Source organism: Xiphias gladius, chromosome 21, assembly GCF_016859285.1.
Source record: "Xiphias gladius isolate SHS-SW01 ecotype Sanya breed wild chromosome 21, ASM1685928v1, whole genome shotgun sequence".
NCBI lineage: Eukaryota > Metazoa > Chordata > Actinopteri > Istiophoriformes > Xiphiidae > Xiphias > Xiphias gladius.
This window is the reverse complement of record NC_053420.1, coordinates 25,579,587-25,596,786: the sequence shown is the minus strand read 5'-3', so window position 1 is coordinate 25,596,786 and position 17,200 is coordinate 25,579,587. Positions and strand designations below refer to the sequence as shown.

Sequence of the window (17,200 nt, the reverse complement as noted above, 5' to 3'; positions counted from 1 at the left end):
TCGTTTATTACAGTAACATACACTGCAATACCACGAAGATACAGGCCAGACTTTCGTGTGTTTAGGTGGTTATATTTATATTCGTTGCTCATTTATCACACACAGCAGCTAACGTATTTTATTGGATTCCAATAAACAATCATAATCCAGTAGTATTAACATATAATATTACATTCAAACAGCACGTGATACATTCAACCTTTAAAAACAAATGAGGATATGTCTCACTTTTAAAATTTTCAGCTCACACACCCACTGTGTGCCTCTTCGGGCACAAAGAACAGTCTCTTGCTGACATGCAGCAGGTCACAACTCCAAGCACTGCAGCGTCCCAGCCCTCCTGCCACTACAGGGCAGTGTACGAGGACTACATTGGGTGTGCAGACGTCCTTTTCCACTGGCCTGCCCAGTCTGCAGATGAGACAGTTCAGTAATGGACTGCTCTCTATCGGTCTGACTTCATTCTTTCAGACTGATCCACTGTCCTTCCTCAAGGGTCCCAGCTGTCATCATTGCCCTCTGTCATTTGGAGGTAAGAGCTGATGGCTTCCCTCAGGCCCTCGCTCACCAGAGAGTTGTCTGACTCTGTTCTGGTCCTCCTGAAGATCGCCGACCTGGAGGAGACAGAAAAGGATTTGAGGCTTTAATGAGTAAGGTGATCACAGTGTTGTGATAATAAAGTGCTTCAGTTCCACTTCTTTCACAATGTCCCAAACATGAATGAAGTTTCTTTTTTAACTGCTGTGTAAACATGAGAAGATGCACTGATTTAAATAGTTATCATCTATTGTTGGCCATATTTTTCAACCTTTATCTAGTGTAGGTTCGCTGAACACTAGTGCTCACTTCCAGGAGCACGCTGCTCTCCACTCACACAGTTACGGACACTCAAACTTGGCAGATACCCAGTGCAACTGCAGCCTTATCTGTTGGCATATCTGTCAGCATTGTACACACACTCTTCACACTCAGTTTGCTCAACACTGAAACATAGATGATTATACAGCTGAACAAACATCTTTGTGACACAGTGTCAACAAAATTGAAAATGATAAGCTTAACTGAGATAGGATTTGTAATTGTTTTAGCCAGCAGGCGCTCATGCAGTACTCTGCACCAAGTAACAGAGTGACATCTTGTGGCAGTCATCTGTAGAAGCAAAGAGAGTCTGCCACACCTGCTGATGTCCTTCCACTGTACTGTAGGCCTCCTGATAGTCGTGGGTATAGGCCTGGCCTCTCGAGCGTTATCTAATCCCTGGATGAAGCAAGGTGCTGTCAGCCTACAGGACAATCCATCTGCAGACTCTGTAAAAGGAGGAAACGTTTTCATATCACTCTTTTAGGGTTTGAGGGTTGAGGTGAGAAAACAGCATTACATCCTCAGTACAAACCTGAATAGTGTTCCACCAGGTGATGCAGGGAGGGGAAGGTGAGTCTCGGGGATATGTAGACCCAGCCATTTTGGAGGTGAGAGATGCGGTAGTGCTTCACACTGTCTAGGTACGAGACGTCTGTTCTCCTCAGGACGGACAGCGAGTAACAATCTAAAGACAGAAATAGGACACAGATGCCGCTGTTACCCTTGATGGCTCTTAGTTATTACCCCTTGCAAGTCATTTTCTAAGGCAAATCAAGCCATTCTAGTAAATCAACTTCATTACAATGTAGTGTCACGTTTACAAGAAAATTCTTTAATTCTTCTTTATTTTTGTATTTTAAAAAAAGGAAGAAAGAAAGGAACAACTCTCTGACCTCTGTTTGTCTCTGACTCTCGGATCAAGAAGGCTCCACTCTGGTTATTGGGCTGCATGAGCAGCTCCACTGCTTTGTACCTGCTGATGCCTGTGAACAGCCACCTGAACAGAGAGAAAACAAAGGAGACAGTTAGACTAGTGGGACGATAAGACAGAGTCTTGTCATACAGACCATAAAAGATTTGTTTTGTTTTTGCTTTTAGGTTTGGAAAATCCACTGGAACAATATCAGAGTACAATGCCCACTGGAGGAGGACTGAAACTACAAGATGCAGAAGCTGATCTCATGTCACTTCAGAGAACAGAAGTTTTGTTCCAAACATCTGTCTGAATTGAGGTAAATCTCAAATTCACAGCAACTACTCCCACCTGTCAGGGAACTCCCCATCTTTTATTTCACTTATGTATAATGGCTTTTGGTTTCTCTCTCACACACACACACAGTACTGCGACAGACGTCTTAACACGTGTCTTCATGACTGTACTTTACCTGTGTGTCACCTTGGTGGTGTAGTTGGTGGGAATGTAGCTTTCGAGGCCTGTGGTTGTGGATCTCACCATCATAAAATCACCATCGCTGTTGGAGAAAATAAGCAATCATAACTAATCGTGTCTGTCTACGTGAAAACAAGGGTGAAGGTGAGACATTAGGAGCTACACCACATACTCTGACACGATGGTGAGCCTTTCCCCAATGCACATGGTCGATTCCCTGTCACGAAAGGACGGGTAGTTACAGAGGGATACAATCATGCTTTCCTCGGGGGCTGCAGAGGGAAAGAAGGAGATGATTATAACAAACTACATGTGGTTTGTTACATTTTTCTTAATGTTATTTTCTGTCTTGAGGATTGAACCTACCTGGTGATGCAGAATCAGGTGGATTTTCAAGCATTGTCAGGTTTGATCGACATTTGATGGGGCAGGTCCCCATGTTCTTTGGCTTCTTGCTGATTTGAAATGCCCGTTATGGCTGAAAAAGAGAGACACAGAAAAAAAAGGGTTGAGACAGGGAGCATAATTAGGAAATGGTGTTTCTTAAAAGGCCTTCCATAACCCGTATTCATAATTTAATTATTCCCCCAGGTATCACATTGTGACTGCCATCAGCGAAACAGCTTACAAGTGCTGCACACTATTTTGTAACTTGGCAGCAAAACCTAGATGATACAGGAAGGCGCCCAAACACAACAAGACATATTGACATCCTGTCTTAAATTTCCATGCAACATGTTTGTGAGGTATAAAGTCTACTTATGGTACATGAGAAAGATAATGATATTTAATGGAAAGATGAAATTTTATTCTCATCATGCATACTACTTTTTTGCACAGGCAGCAGCAAGTTAATAAAATATCTCAAATAATCTAAAAAAACTGTTTAAACTGTAGCTGATTTCTACAATCATCTATAGTGCATCATCATTTCTAAGTGTAAATAACTAATATTTCATATAATACAAGTGATGATGCAGTAAGTTTGCTTATATTTTGGAGGTAAAAGTCCGGTTATTGAGCAAAAACAAAAAAAAATAATAAAAGAAAACTTCCTTCAAGCAAAAGATCTCCATCAGAGCAAGTAATGTACTCACCTCTTTCAAATTCTGAATCAAAAATGTTTGCGCAGAAATTATATTCTCCAAAAGTAATTAGCCAGACCCTTCTTGGAGCAACTAGTAAATTTCCAAGTCTTCTTGATGAAAAAATACTCATCTGCCTGAAGAGACGAGGCTTCCTCTTTGGTCTTTATGTATGTCACCCTGCTGCAGCTTCCTGTGACGCTCAAGGACTTGACACCCTGACTCAGAGCAGCTACTGCTGATTTCTCTGATGCAGGCTGTTTTTTTTAAAGCTAACTGTGCATCACTTGTTTATGGAACTAACTGTATGTCTGCGTAAGCAGAACTTACATACACATGTACATGCTCCTTGTGGTGCAATGTGGTTGAAGTAGTGACATCATTTCACAATGATAGTTTGTGTAAATATGCTCACACTGGACAAAGTTACTGCCTTTAGATTTTACAGCTGATCCATAATGTCTGGTTAATGTAAAACTTTTACTACATTTTCCCTGTCAGCCCAGTGCTCTCATAACATTCAGTCTTTCTTACTCATGTTAAAATGCTACCATCTGTGTTAAAATTCAGGTAAGAGTCAAAGCTCTGCAGAGGCACGATGAAGCTTCCACTCTCAGCCCACTCCTGCCCTGATTTACCAGCAGTCACAAGTTCATCCATCATGCTGGCACTGCAGAGTCTATCAGACAGCAGCGGTAGTGGAGCAACATGACTGGCAAGAGGGGCAATTTGTGCACTTAAATCATCTGGGTGTGAAAAAGTCAAAGAAAATAAACATAATTTACGTAGATCAGGGACAGTTCCAGTCTCTGCTGGGAGAGATGTTCAAGCTCACAGATACCACAAAAATGTTTTATCTCCTATCATTTTAGCCTTAATTGCGGTGTACTGTGTTTCTTTAGAAGCAAAAGAACATCTCTAAAAGAATCTTCATCTCAACAGATCAGATTTATGCTGAATCACTGAGGTCTGGTTTTTGTCAGTTCTCTATAAATATTGCACATTTTTGATTTATAATTGTGTTACGTACCACCTTATATACTGCAATCCAATACAGTAAAGCTACTATCGTGTCTACCCCCTCATGTAAAATATTTCTTGAGTTCATTTTTGATATCAATTGAGGAAGATTGTACCGAAGTGCCTCACAGTGGAGATCTCAGAGTGACTCAGTGGATGACATTAACATCAGATTAACATTCAGCGCTTTTCCCATGACAATCTGTACATCTTTTCAGTGTTAAGCAATATTCTCATCTTATTTGAGCAGCAGCTGAGCAGTTGTTCTTTTAGTGTGCTAAATATAGTCCACCTCATCTGCGACAACAGCAGTCATCACTGGGTGAGAAAATAAGACTACATGTGGTTGGAAACTAACTCACCACAGTCACCTCACTATTCCACTAACAGAAAAGGAAAAATACAAGCACATGCTGCACTGAGATATACATTATTTTCTCTGTCTTTCATTCAAATAAATTCGCCACACTTGCTATTTATGGGCACTTATTAGCCAGAGTTAAATTTGATAAAACAAACACACCAGACATGTTCTCATGTTGTAGCTTTATTCAGTATTAATATAAATGAGTTGAATCAGCAGACAGTGAGAAGCACCGCTGGGCCCCTCAGTGAAGGGACTCGTACTTTTCACATCAGAACCCACTTGTTAAAGGTTGTTAAAACATCACTGAATAATCTATTCAACTGAACAAAAACAACAACACAAAGCAGAAAGAAAAAGGAGATGACGAATTCAGTTACAAAAAGAATCCAAAATGAATGAATGCGTTTGAATTAACAGAGTCGACTCACAGTTACACAACTTTTCCATAACAGTGAATGTTCTTTCGTGTTTAAAAGCAGTTCTCACCACAGCTTGATTTAGTTTTACTTAGTGTGCTACAGTATGCAATGGTTCCTCCATGCATCTTCCAAATCACTTTTTCTAGCATCATTTGAAAGATAGTCTGCAGTCCTATTTCTGCAGCTACAGTAGGTTTAGTGATCCCTCTATGTACTTTGTGACTAATTTGCTTTAGAGCAAGTTTGAGAACAAAAACAAAGATACAATGACTCACAATCAACACAGCCCACATTTTGAGAGTTCACAACAGAAGAGATCAGTTAAAATAGTAAAAGTGTTGTACCGTGCAATTAAATGAAAAAACAAACAAACTACAAGCTACTTTGAACACATGGAGGCTTTCTACAGTGTGTGTGAAGACTTATAAACAAAAACAATGTGAAAAAAATAAATACAAGAGGGTGAGGTTGGACAGTTGAGTCAATGATATGGTTTGACCATTTGAATATCCAACACATCTGAATGTAGTTATGGTGTCTGGTAGGAATGTGACTTTGACAGTGTATTCAATATAATATTTAATAATATGCATCTGTTAATATATTTATTACATCCGCTTTTCTAATCACATAGTTCATTACAGATCCTCCTGGCGTTGAATTGCTTAGGAGTGGGATGAGAGAGGGAGAGAGAGACAGAAAGAGAGGGGGAGAGGGCACATAAGTTACTATGGCAGGGTGCACGAGGTGGGATGGGGTTTAGCAGGAGACCTCCATGGTCTGGGGTCTGGCCTGGCTGTCCAGGCCCCCGGTGGCGCTGCCCTCCAGCAAGCTGTTGAGGTTGTTGCGACTGCGACTGCTGTCCATGGAGGTGATGCTAGAAGAGGAGGTGGTGCGTGAGCGAGCCAGGCGAGTCATTCCTGCTGATGGCACTGGAACAGAGAAAGGTGCATTAACATTCCACTCACAAAGCACACAGACTCCGGGCAGTGTGGGATGACTTACACAGCCGAATACAACAACAACAACAACAACAACAACAACAAAAGTTGCCCACCATGCAAACAGTTCTCAAATATGGAGACTAATCAAATAAAAGAAACATGTAACAAAAATTATTGCATGTGTGTCCGTTGTAAAAAAAAAAAAAAAAAAAAGCAATACAAAATCAGAATACAGCATTTGCGATCCAACTCAACTGACGGGAAGCAACACCAGCATTTCATGCAAAAAAAAAAAAAAAAAATTGGATACTGAGGACAGATTCCATGCTGACAGGAGAAACTAAACCCCTGAAGGGAAATGAATGCGTGTCAAAGTATGCACAATGATTTCACTGTGAACAACAGTCAGTGTGTCCGCCACACCGAACTGCGGTTGAATACCAACATAAAACAGTGTTCTCCGGAGAATTTCTGCATACATTGACATTCATCCAATGTAGAGTGTTATGAGGCCATTGGGTTCAAAGCCTTTTAATCTGGCAGCTGCTCAGGAACCCGATACCTGATTCGTTGCTCAGGTGACTGAGAAGAACGTAGGGAACTGTAAGCAATGATTAAAGAAGGAAAGAAAGAGGAAGAAAGAAAGAATATTGTAAAGGTAGCTCTCATGTTTCTTTATCCCTCTTCAGTGTATTTCTGATTCAAACTGAGGCTCTGTCGCAGCTTGGTGGTCATGGAGGACAAATAACTGCCTGCTAGCAACGACAGGTAAGAAAATCATGGTGTGTGTACAAACTATAGGCTTTATTTCCTGTTCTCTTTGGCTGTTTCCTTTTCACATTTCACACTGTGGCAATGTGTTAATGAGGGAAAAACAGCTTTCAGAAACATGCTGAGGTGTTAAGGTTTATTTTCCACACTTTCTCTGCGCAAAAGCACTCTTTTTAATCTGTTCTAATCCTGCAGTGGCATTTACTCAACAGGGGGACTCGGTGGCCTTTAAAGCAACACTGAGGCAGTGACATGCTAGCTATACCCGAGGGTGCCTCCCACGGTGAAGGGTTTGGGAACGGTAGAGAGCAAATGAGAATTAGCATTAAAGAAACACACACAGACAGGCGTCATCTCTGAGGCCAGAGCAGGCAAACCTACATTCGTGACTTCATCCACCCATGGATCAGAGTCTGTCTGGTGCACTGCAAGTCAGTGCGGTCCGACAGAAAAGTGGTTGGTTTTTTTCTTTGCAGATGAATGACGGTCAAAATCTCAAGGCCTGTTTAAGTATGCACTTTGAGTCTCTCCAGAAGTGAGACCGCATCATTAAACAGTTCTGGATAGAAAAGAAAAGCACACGAGGCAAAAAAACCAGAGTATTTTTGGATGCCCACTCTGCACTGAACAGGACATGAATTGCTGTTCAGTACATCTTGAGTGCCACTGCTATTTCAGTCATGCTAGAAGCACATACACCTCACCTACTGAGGGCTGTGGGTGCCACACACTGTAAGAGCAGAGAGGAAAAGGCGTTAGCATCCTCCTAGCTGCACAGGCTGCCTCTCCGTGACCAGGCTGACAAAAAAAAACTGTCTTTTCATGCACTGGTGGCCAGAGTCCAAACCTCATCAGCAGGGGTGTTTAGCAACAGCTCCTCGAAGACTGTGGTGAAAACAATCCTTTCTTTTGTCATTGCCCTCACATCAACAGGAAATTCGGTGAAGAACACAGACAAACCTTGACCACAAACCAGTCAGCCCAAAGAGGTATTAGTCTGTAAACAACTCTTGGACATTGACCATTTGATACAGCCAGTTTGAACCAGTTTCATTATACATTTTAATATTTTTACTCTCTAACCAGAAAGTGAAAGATGTGAGCATGTTTACTTACTGTAGCCCATGCCCTGAACAAAGTACTTGAAAGCCTCAGCAAGTTTCCCTGGCTGTGAAAAGGTAAAGGATAAAAGTTAGCTGGTAATTTAGACGAGAAAACTGCTGGATGACATGGATGTGTGTCTCAATAAATAAAAACCCACCTGAACAACCTGGGGCAAGCCTCCACAATCAGCCATCTGAAAGGACATTATCAGTCTCATTTATAAATCCTTTGTACAATCACAAAATGAATGCCATATATTTTATACATTTTAAAATTGATTGCAAAAACCTTCACCTTTAGCAGAGTGGTCTTGGTTGGATTTAACCTGGAATTGCACTCCACCTTAAACATCAATGAGAAGTTACTACTGTGCTCAAAAAAATTTTTAAAAAAAGAGAAAAAACAGCAGATGCTTTTCTTCTGTAACGAATTCTTTACCAAGCCTCTGAAGTTATTGAGATCTTGGCAAGTAACTCACCACAGCCTCCACAGCAGGTGATGTGTCACCAACCACCAGCAACGCAGGACACCTGCATAGAAGCAGATTAGGTGTAAACATTCTCAAACCGTGTACACAGAGACAAATGTGTATTTGTGTCATCCTAGTCTCCAAACCTACGTTAGTGTGTTGACTGTGTCCTCATTCAGACCTACGACTGGTCTCTCGATCTCCAGGTCCCGACGGCTGGTGCGGGGAGACAAATTATGATTAGTTAGTGGCGCTTAAACGGTGTGATCTGGCGCTGAATCGTAAGGTGACTTGGAAAAAACCCAGCTTTTCAGTGCACTTCATGATTTAATACTACAACCTTATTATATATATTTTGTGATGCGCTGATTCTTTCTGTGTATTCGGGTGTGGCTGACTGCCAGTTCTGATACTGGAAGAAACATTTACATGCCTCTGCTGTGTCCATAAATGTTATCAAGGACACAATAAATGCTAGAAACTGCCTATCAAAAATATTCATATACGGTTTATATTAATGTACTGCTTCCTACTATTGGTAGGAGCCACAGAAGAGGGCCAGGTTGTCCTGGTTGATGTCTTGGGCGATATGGAGACGGTAGGTCTGGATCAGCTCCTGGTTCTCCGTCAGCTCATCCTGGTGAAAAGAAAAGAGGGAATAAAGCTTCAAATGAAGAAGAGCCAGATTCCATCTAAAGTGCATATAAGTAGCATGTACTGAATGTACAGGGAGCTGTTTCAATTTGCATTAGCCATCCAGACAAGCTGTGGGATCTGTATATACAGTATGCTTTGGCTTCTGCCGTGTCACTTAGTAAACAGAGCCAGTAATGTACGTGTCAAAGTCCAGCTCTCTATGTATCCAGGAGGACAGAAATAGAATAATTAATAAATGTGTTTTGTAAGAGCCAGATGAGATGTCAATGAAAAAGGTCAACAAACGGCACAGGGTGAGTAACAGAGAAACTCACAGTGCTGAAGTGATGAGCCATGACGATATCCACCAAGTTACTGGTCCATCCAGACAGCTGGAAAAGACATATCAGGTTAGCTGACTTTTACATTATTAAAAAATTCAAAGTTTGTTGAGCTTTGTTGAATATCAGATCTCTCTGTCTCTCTTTCTTTCTATATCTTCCAATTAAAGGACAACAGCGGGAAAAAAAATCCTTAAAAAGGAAAAGAAACTGCGAAGGATTTCTCTTCCCTATAATTTCCATCTCGTATTTTGTTAGTTTGAGCCAAATATTATCAGCGGAACAGATACAGTGTGGTGCTTTAAATGTATTTGGGACAAAAGTCATATCAATGAATGTGGGTAACACTAACACGGCAAAGAATGTTCTCCCCGAACAATCTTGTACGGTACACACAACAATGTACACAGTATTATAATAAAGTAGCACAGTACCATCGTGTTCTGGATCTGAATTATTCCACCAATTATTCCACTCAAAGTGAAACTAATCCAAATGAGTGAACACAAAAAGACTCTATTTGCTGTTCCAGCAAGTTTGCTCTGTAAAATTGGAAGCTTAGTTTTGAGTGCTCTCAACCCAGCAGGTATAATCAAATTAACACAGGATTAGAGGCCCTGCCTGTGTCTTTAACACCATGAAGTTGAAAATACAGTAACAAAAAATTTAGCCAAAAAATAAATCTTTAAGGGTCTTTAAAAGAAATATCTTATTCATAAAAATATCATATCAAGTATACAGAGGGTAAAAACGGCGGCTTGGCTTCTAAAACTAGTAAACTTATTGACTTATTGCTTCAGACAGAACAGATTACAATAAAATGCTGGGCATTAATAACATAAAATACTGATCTTAAAATTGTATGGTTACGGTTGAGAGAGCATAGAGGAGAGTGGTTGAACTCCAACATGCATTCATCAGTAATAACCTAAGAAAAAGGCCCGGGAACTGAACTGAATTAGCAGATAAATGATTTAAGTAACAGCTCTGTGCTACAGAGCGTACCGAGGACTGTCGCGGTTTATAGCGCAGTGGCAATACAGACCTTCGAAGCTGCCCAGTCAATCCAGCCTTCGGCACAAGGGTCGATATTAATCAGAACCAGTCCCTCCACCAGAGTGGGGTTGTTCAGCTGGGAAGGGAAGAACACGTGTCAATGTCAACGACAAGGGACTGAGGAGAATTAACAGTATGATTTTATTTCTTGACACAATAAGATGATGAGTTGGTTTTCATCCTTGTTTACATCTACAGTGTGGTTTAGTCTGTGTGAGCATTCAGTGGTCCAGTGAACAAAAGGAATCGTGCCTATGCTACAATCTCACAATGTTTTTGATGTTGTGTATTCCCCCAACAGTACAGGTGCAGGATTTCAAAACAGCAATGTTCTCATGATAAAAAGTGAAGCATGTCGGTTTAAATCAAGACATAGATTATGAAGGTGCAATGCTGGGCATCTAAATTAAGGGCTGTGGCTTTGGAATTGCCTGAAGTCAGAAAGAGGATGTCTGGGGAAATCCAAGATCTATCTCGCCCAATACTGAGGGGAATACTGCAGATGCTGCTTTCAGCGCAATGCAAATGCAATGCAGCTGCTATAAATCTAGGGTAAACACATTTTGTTCCAAGTCGGTTAAAACAAATGCATTTAAAAATCAATTTTTCCTTATTCATCCTAAACAAGAGCAGAGTCTCCGCAGAGAGCCCGGTGTTACAGTTCCTAATCCCAACAGCCTCCCTTTTTACCCCTAACCAACTGTCCTCTCTTTTCATTATTCATCTTTCAGTGCTCCCTCATTCCTCTCTCTCACTTTTAGCTCTTTCTGCTCCATTGTACACAGATATTTCAGCTCCACTGTGTTGAGTGTGGAAACAAGACGAAAGCAATTGAAAGGAAGAGAATTGCCAAGATGATTCATCATCTGGGTAATGGCAGCATATGCAGCACTGAAGCCTCTGTAGAGCAACCTGATGCCCTGCGTGGGCTTGATGGGAGGCTTTAATGCTCAGTGTAACAAGCTGGCCTGAAAACCTTCAATTATTACAGGCGAGACAGAGAGGAGGACAAAAAAGACTGGGACGGAGGATAACAACAGAAAAATAAAGAGGGTTGACAGTGCAGATGCTCTGGTCCTGATGTGGACTCACTGCAAAGCGGGTGAGGATGTACGCTCCTGCTCCCACGCCAATGCCGATCACGCTGTTGACCCTGCAAAGAAACCACCAGTTACCGTGGGACTGGAGACGAATAGTAAATTTACGCATATTATCACTGATCAGCCATCAAGGGGCGGGGGCACTTACTTGAGCTGAGTCATCACAGAGGGCAGCATTTCAGCCAACTCGTCCATGGTCGGGTAGCGATAACTGGGGACAGACGGAACACTTGTGAGTCTGTGCACGTAGTACGTACAGGCTCAATTCGTTATGTTTGAACTAATCAGAGAAAGTGTAGTTGATCATAAATTTAAATACTCAAACACTTCAGGATTTTGACTAATTGATTAGAAGATGAATGTGCTTCCGTTAACAACTGAACTACCGGCTCACTTTACATTCTAACTAAATGAATTGATTGCGACTCCTCTACCCGCACTGAAATAAATGCGTTCCCATTCATCAGCGAATGCAAAACCAGCCTGACACCCACCTGCTGGGGAAGGGAGGTGCACCTTCCTGCTGGCCAGGTGCGTCCACGTGAACCACTGCAAAGTGCTGCGTGATCTCCTGCATATCCTCGTAGTTGAACAGGGTGTTGAAGCACGACTTGTCTAGAAAGGTGCCAAGAGAAGGACATGCTCATAATGTGAGAGTACAGGAGTTCAAACTGCAGAGCACCAGAGTGTGGCTCTTTGGTGCAGAGGGTAAAAAGAAACAGTTTCACCACACCCAGGACATTTTGTATTGATTCGTCTATTTTTGGCTGACTCACGGTTGAGGCCGATGTCATGATAGGTGAGGATGACGGGTCTGTTGCCCTTGGGAATACCTCTCATTGTCACATGGAGAACGCCATGGGGAGTCTCAATATCATGCTCCTGCAGCCACAGAGAAAAGAAAGGCAAACAGTTGAACTATATCGAACCGCTGGACCAAGACACAAGAGAGAAGACCAAACACGTGCGCTGGCCTTCCAAGGCATGACCAATACAGTCACTTTTAAAGGATATCTGCCGTTATGTCTTTGTAGCTAAAGCCTGACAAACTGTAGCTTTCACCCCAGAACTTTATCATCCAAAAACGACATAAAAGGAGCCGTATTGTTGCATTTGGGCGACATATTCCTTCATTACGATAACCCAGCCCATGTAGTTTTTTAAACTAGTGTCAAGCGTAAAAAGGGATCCTTGAACATGCCCAGGAATGTCTGCACGACACACAGATAATCACTGAAGACAAAAATGCAGTCATAGAATAAACGACATTGTCAAAGTTCAATGTAATGGAGCAATGTTACACAGTGTATGGCTTTTTCAAGTATTTTCATCATTTTTGGACATCCGTAGTGTTCTATGAGATGGAGGCATAAGTTACAGTACTTCAGGCTACGGCTCCAAAGACAATACTTATTAGATGGATAAATTCCTTGTAGTAATATTTAATTTATAGGATTTTAAGATAATAAAACTCCAGCTGTATGCTTTAAGCAGTGGAATATTAATTATAAATGTGTGGGTTTTTTTTCTCTTTAAGTGAACATTATTTCAGCCAAGGACGAAGTAAGAGTTTATCCATGTCATTCCCCAAACATGCATAAACCTATAAATATTTCAGCTAAAATGAGCAATTTGTACCATACTGATAAAGTAGGCTAACATTTTAAAAAAAGGTGGAGTGAAAAAGTTTAACCTACATCAAAGCTGCAACGAGGCTTAAACACATATGGGGTGCTTTTATACACAAAAATCAGACACAAGAGACACATATTAAAGTAAACACCAAATGACCAACACAACATTTGGGGTTTATATATCAGATTGAGGATGCAAAGCATTATTGTGCCCTTGGACAAACAAAGCACTGTATAGGCTGTCTGGGAAACAGTCTTTTCATTTGGAAAAATAGTTTTTGTCGATGGTCTGACACTCACAGCGCTTTCACAACTATGACTCTGCAAAATTGCCAGTCATTTGATTTGTTGAATGTCTTTGTAGAAAGACCCATTAAAATTCAAAGAGCTCCCACCAGCTTCAATCTCTCGTTGCTTTCTTTTGAATTTCTTTCTCTATCAAGCATAAGAAAGCCCCACGCTGGTACTTCACAGTGCTTCAGCAAAAGAAACGCATCAAAAGGCTTCAAGATAATTTCAGCTGACACTTCATTTTCGTGAGATAAATGGGTGAAATTATCTAAAAGATGACACAGCAAAAACAAGCTCTCATTAGTGCCTAATGTATTCAGAAAGACATAAAGGGAAGTAATACTACGCACAGGAAGTGAGGAGCCAGACTTTCCTCGGAATCACAGCATTTTTATATATCACATACAAAAACACGCACACACTTCCCAAGGTCAGCATGACTTGGTGCTGCATACAACGTTGTCCATGACGTAGCTACGTGCCAGTGTGTGTGTGTGTGTGTGCACAGAGAGGGAGCAGTGGGCGGCGCCCAGAGCTCGTCTGGTCTCAAGGCCCACTGGTCATCAATAATAAAGATAGTGAGCCTGGGCGGACGAGAGACGCAGGTTATGACTGACAGACAGAGCGGGAGCGTGACTCCGACTGCACACTCTGCCATTTCCCTCCCTGGGTGCCCACTGCAGGCATCTGGCTGATAGATCTGTGTCACAGTCTCTTCACGAGTGAATGAAGGTTAATTTCTCAAGGACGAGGCTGCAGTGATTTGTGTCTGCAATCTATAATGGACACGGCATGAGGGAAGAAGGAAATTTCTCATCCTGTCAGCAATGGAATGAGACATCTTCATTTGAGTGGGAGTTGGTACAGAGAGTAGCCTGTTGCACCAAACATGAAAACTATGCACAAAGCAATTCTCACCGTCTGCTATCGACAGAGTGCAACACTCTACATCTACTGAATATAACCTCTCTTCCCGAGATGGAATAAACCCTTAAGAAAGTCTCCTGCTGACAATAAAGCCTTATTTTCATCTAAGGCCTTTTCATAGAAAATGAAACAATTTGCCACCTTGGCCTTGTAGGGGGGCAGAACAAGCTGTTACATATTGTGACGAAACTCTCCATGGCAGTGGCGCCGCAGAATTTTCATTTTTCGACAAGGACAGAGTCAAGGACACTCAGTGTAGAAAAACTAAGAAACACGGCAGTGACACTTGTTTAAATGGTTCTGCCCTCTGTCGTGTGTGTGTACTGTACACGCGCCAAAAACGGCAGACGTGTGCGCCAGTGATAGGAAAAGAAATCATGATGGGAACATAGGGGAGAAGCAGAGGATTGGATAGGTAGAAAAGAGAGAGAGAGAGAGAGAGAGAGAGAGAGAGAGAGAGAGAGAGAGAGAGAGAGAGAGAGAGAGAGAGTCTGGGAGTGGATGGGAGGAAATAGAGCATGAAAGCAGGGACAGAGTGACAGAGACAGGAGGAAACGGAGAGAAGACAGGGGGAGTCCTGTATGACTAACAGAAGGGTGTGCCTTGAAACAGAGGGGGCGCATTGCTTTAATTTATCATGTCTTTCCAGCCATGTTCTGGCACAAACAAGGGTGTAGAAGCATGGGAAAAAGGGCTGTGGAAATGGAGTGAAGGAGAGGGCCTTTTATCTATCCATTTAGCGCTTGGCATGGTTTAGAAGCTGTATTGATCTGAGAAGCTCTGCCTCTCACCATTCTCTTTCAGACACACACACATATGTGGGTTAAATGTACACACAGAGGCATCAGAAGAAAACAGACATGGGGCGGGGCTGCCAGCCTAGACAGCTAGAGGGGAAAAAAGAAGGAGAGCACTGCAATGACAGCAACCTTTTCCCTCTGTCGTACATTCATGGTGGCTAGCAGTGGTACAAAGAGTGTCTGTGGATGTTTGGGGGTGTTGTAGGTGAGACAGGAATACTGAGTAGGGGTTTATGCTTTGAGGAGAGGGGCTTCACGAGCCTGCCCAGGGACCATGGGGTGGTAAGGTCTCGGTTTTTGATCCCAAATTGAAGGAGAGTGAGGGAGGTGGGGTGAGGTGACAAAAGGAGAGCAGTATGTCATGCGGTTCTTCTCCCCGCAATCCCTCACTTGTCAATCCTTCCTCCCCCTCCTCCCTGTTTTCACCCGCCCTGCCAGGAACAGCATTAATCACCTCTGAGAGCAGCATTACAGGGCAGAAACACCAAGCAGCCTGCAAATGAGAAAAAGTGTACACACACACACAAATGCATACAGACACATATACACAACCGTACCGTCTGTGTGTGTGCTCCAGTGGGACCATCCCAGGTGCATGCCATCCTGCTCCCTTTTTGACACAAACACAGCCCCCCACACAGCACACATTCAATATGTATGTGACGCCGAAGCAGTGGGTTGGAACTACAAACTCAAGATCGCTGCAGAGGAGGGAAGGAGCAACTACGGTGGTTTGGGTGTGTGTGCGTGTGTGTGAGGGTGACTGACCTCCCAGCCTGCTTTCAGTAATAACAGAATAAGGAACACAATGCTGGCGCTATGCACCATCTACAGTCATTCACTGTTCACTGGGCAAAAACACGAATCTCTGGATATGGATACACAGAAAGAAACACATTTCACACACAAATACCAGCGACCCTATTGATGGACACCCACGCACTGAGAGGCACGTACACATCCTCTGGTTGTGGCAGTTGCAGATTCAGAGACACTTGAGCGCTACATACATGCATCTTTCGTATCGTCACATTAAAATGCACCATTGAACCCCTCGGCATGTTTAGCCTTTGCCGAGAGCACACATGGGCACTTTGTGACATGTAAACACACACACACACACACACACACACACACACACACACACACACACACACACACACACACACACACACACAGAACAAATGTTCAACCCACAATAGCAGCTGCCCAGAGAGAAAAAGCCCAAAGTCTCAGCCGTCTGCCGAAGGTGGTGACAAGCAAGCCGGAAAAGACCCCCACCAGCTTTCCCTTTCCTGGAGCCAGCTGCTGTCACCCTGTCTTTCGAGAAACCACACAACCCCCCCCCCTTAATCTGAACCAGAACCCCCTACTGCAAGGACCCAGCCAGGTGCGTCAAGGCAGGCAAGACGCCTTTGTCACTCACCACTCCATTCCCAGAGCATGCAATCTGGTCCAGGTCCAGAATAGCTGACATGTTTTCCCACGCAGGAGAGGAGTGTGTTATGCTATGTGCAAGTGTGTGCTGGGCAGCTTTGAAGATCTCCAAAAGGAGGAGGAGGAGGAGAAGGGAGGGAGCGTTGGTAGGAAGGGAGGGATGTAGGGTGAGGCGGCTAGAGCAGCAGCGACAAGGAAGAGAAGAAGAAAGGGAGGAGAAAGACACAGCAAAGGGAGTGAGGAGGAGATGGTTAAATAATCTGAATGAAAGCAGGCAAGGGGGGTGGGTAAGATTCAGAGACAGCAGGAGAGAGACAGAGACAAGAGGTGGGAAAGAGAGCAGGAAAAGAGACAGAGGGGGAGGAGAATAAGACTGCAGTTTGTGCTTGGTAGTCACAGCGCGTCTGTACATCCAGCCATCGGTGCGTCTAATTGGATTGCGGAGGGTCAGGTGGGTAGAGGGAGCGGGTGGGGCTTAGAGGAGAACCGAGAGGAGGAGGGGGAGAGTGGGAGAAGGAGAGGGATAGGTGTGTGGAATAAGGGTGATG

The 17,200-nt window shown here is 43.0% G+C and overlaps 2 protein-coding genes across 3 annotated transcripts in view; both read right to left on the bottom strand.

Moving 5' to 3' along the window:
* Positions 1 to 102: 102 nt before the first annotated feature.
* On the bottom strand, positions 103 to 3,551 carry si:ch211-25d12.7 (src-like-adapter 2). Its single transcript, XM_040158903.1, has 8 exons — positions 3,349 to 3,551; positions 2,618 to 2,729; positions 2,424 to 2,523; positions 2,247 to 2,333; positions 1,755 to 1,858; positions 1,394 to 1,546; positions 1,178 to 1,307; positions 103 to 614 (listed from the first exon to the last, which is right to left on the bottom strand). Exons 2-8 carry the CDS (start codon positions 2,688 to 2,690, stop codon positions 491 to 493), a joined length of 771 nt encoding a protein of 256 aa, XP_040014837.1. The 5' UTR covers positions 2,691 to 2,729; positions 3,349 to 3,551; the 3' UTR covers positions 103 to 490.
* Positions 3,552 to 4,890: 1,339 nt separating this feature from the next.
* Positions 4,891 to 17,200, bottom strand: part of ndrg3a (ndrg family member 3a) — a 33,174-nt gene continuing 20,864 nt past the window's right edge. The window contains exons 1-14 of one of the 2 annotated variants that reach the window (XM_040116311.1): positions 16,642 to 16,969; positions 12,340 to 12,445; positions 12,058 to 12,178; positions 11,712 to 11,774; positions 11,556 to 11,616; positions 10,453 to 10,539; positions 9,402 to 9,458; positions 8,964 to 9,067; positions 8,581 to 8,646; positions 8,440 to 8,491; positions 8,256 to 8,303; positions 8,119 to 8,154; positions 7,974 to 8,025; positions 4,891 to 6,074 (exon numbers count right to left, since the gene is read on the bottom strand). In XM_040116311.1, coding sequence (XP_039972245.1) covers positions 5,902 to 6,074; positions 7,974 to 8,025; positions 8,119 to 8,154; positions 8,256 to 8,303; positions 8,440 to 8,491; positions 8,581 to 8,646; positions 8,964 to 9,067; positions 9,402 to 9,458; positions 10,453 to 10,539; positions 11,556 to 11,616; positions 11,712 to 11,774; positions 12,058 to 12,178; positions 12,340 to 12,445; positions 16,642 to 16,692 — 1,077 coding nt within the window. In that variant the 5' untranslated portion in view covers positions 16,693 to 16,969 and the 3' untranslated portion in view covers positions 4,891 to 5,901. Of the gene's footprint in view, positions 6,075 to 7,973; positions 8,026 to 8,118; positions 8,155 to 8,255; positions 8,304 to 8,439; positions 8,492 to 8,580; positions 8,647 to 8,963; positions 9,068 to 9,401; positions 9,459 to 10,452; positions 10,540 to 11,555; positions 11,617 to 11,711; positions 11,775 to 12,057; positions 12,179 to 12,339; positions 12,446 to 16,641; positions 16,970 to 17,200 lie in introns of those variants that run through there. The other variant, XM_040116310.1, reaches the window with a different exon arrangement.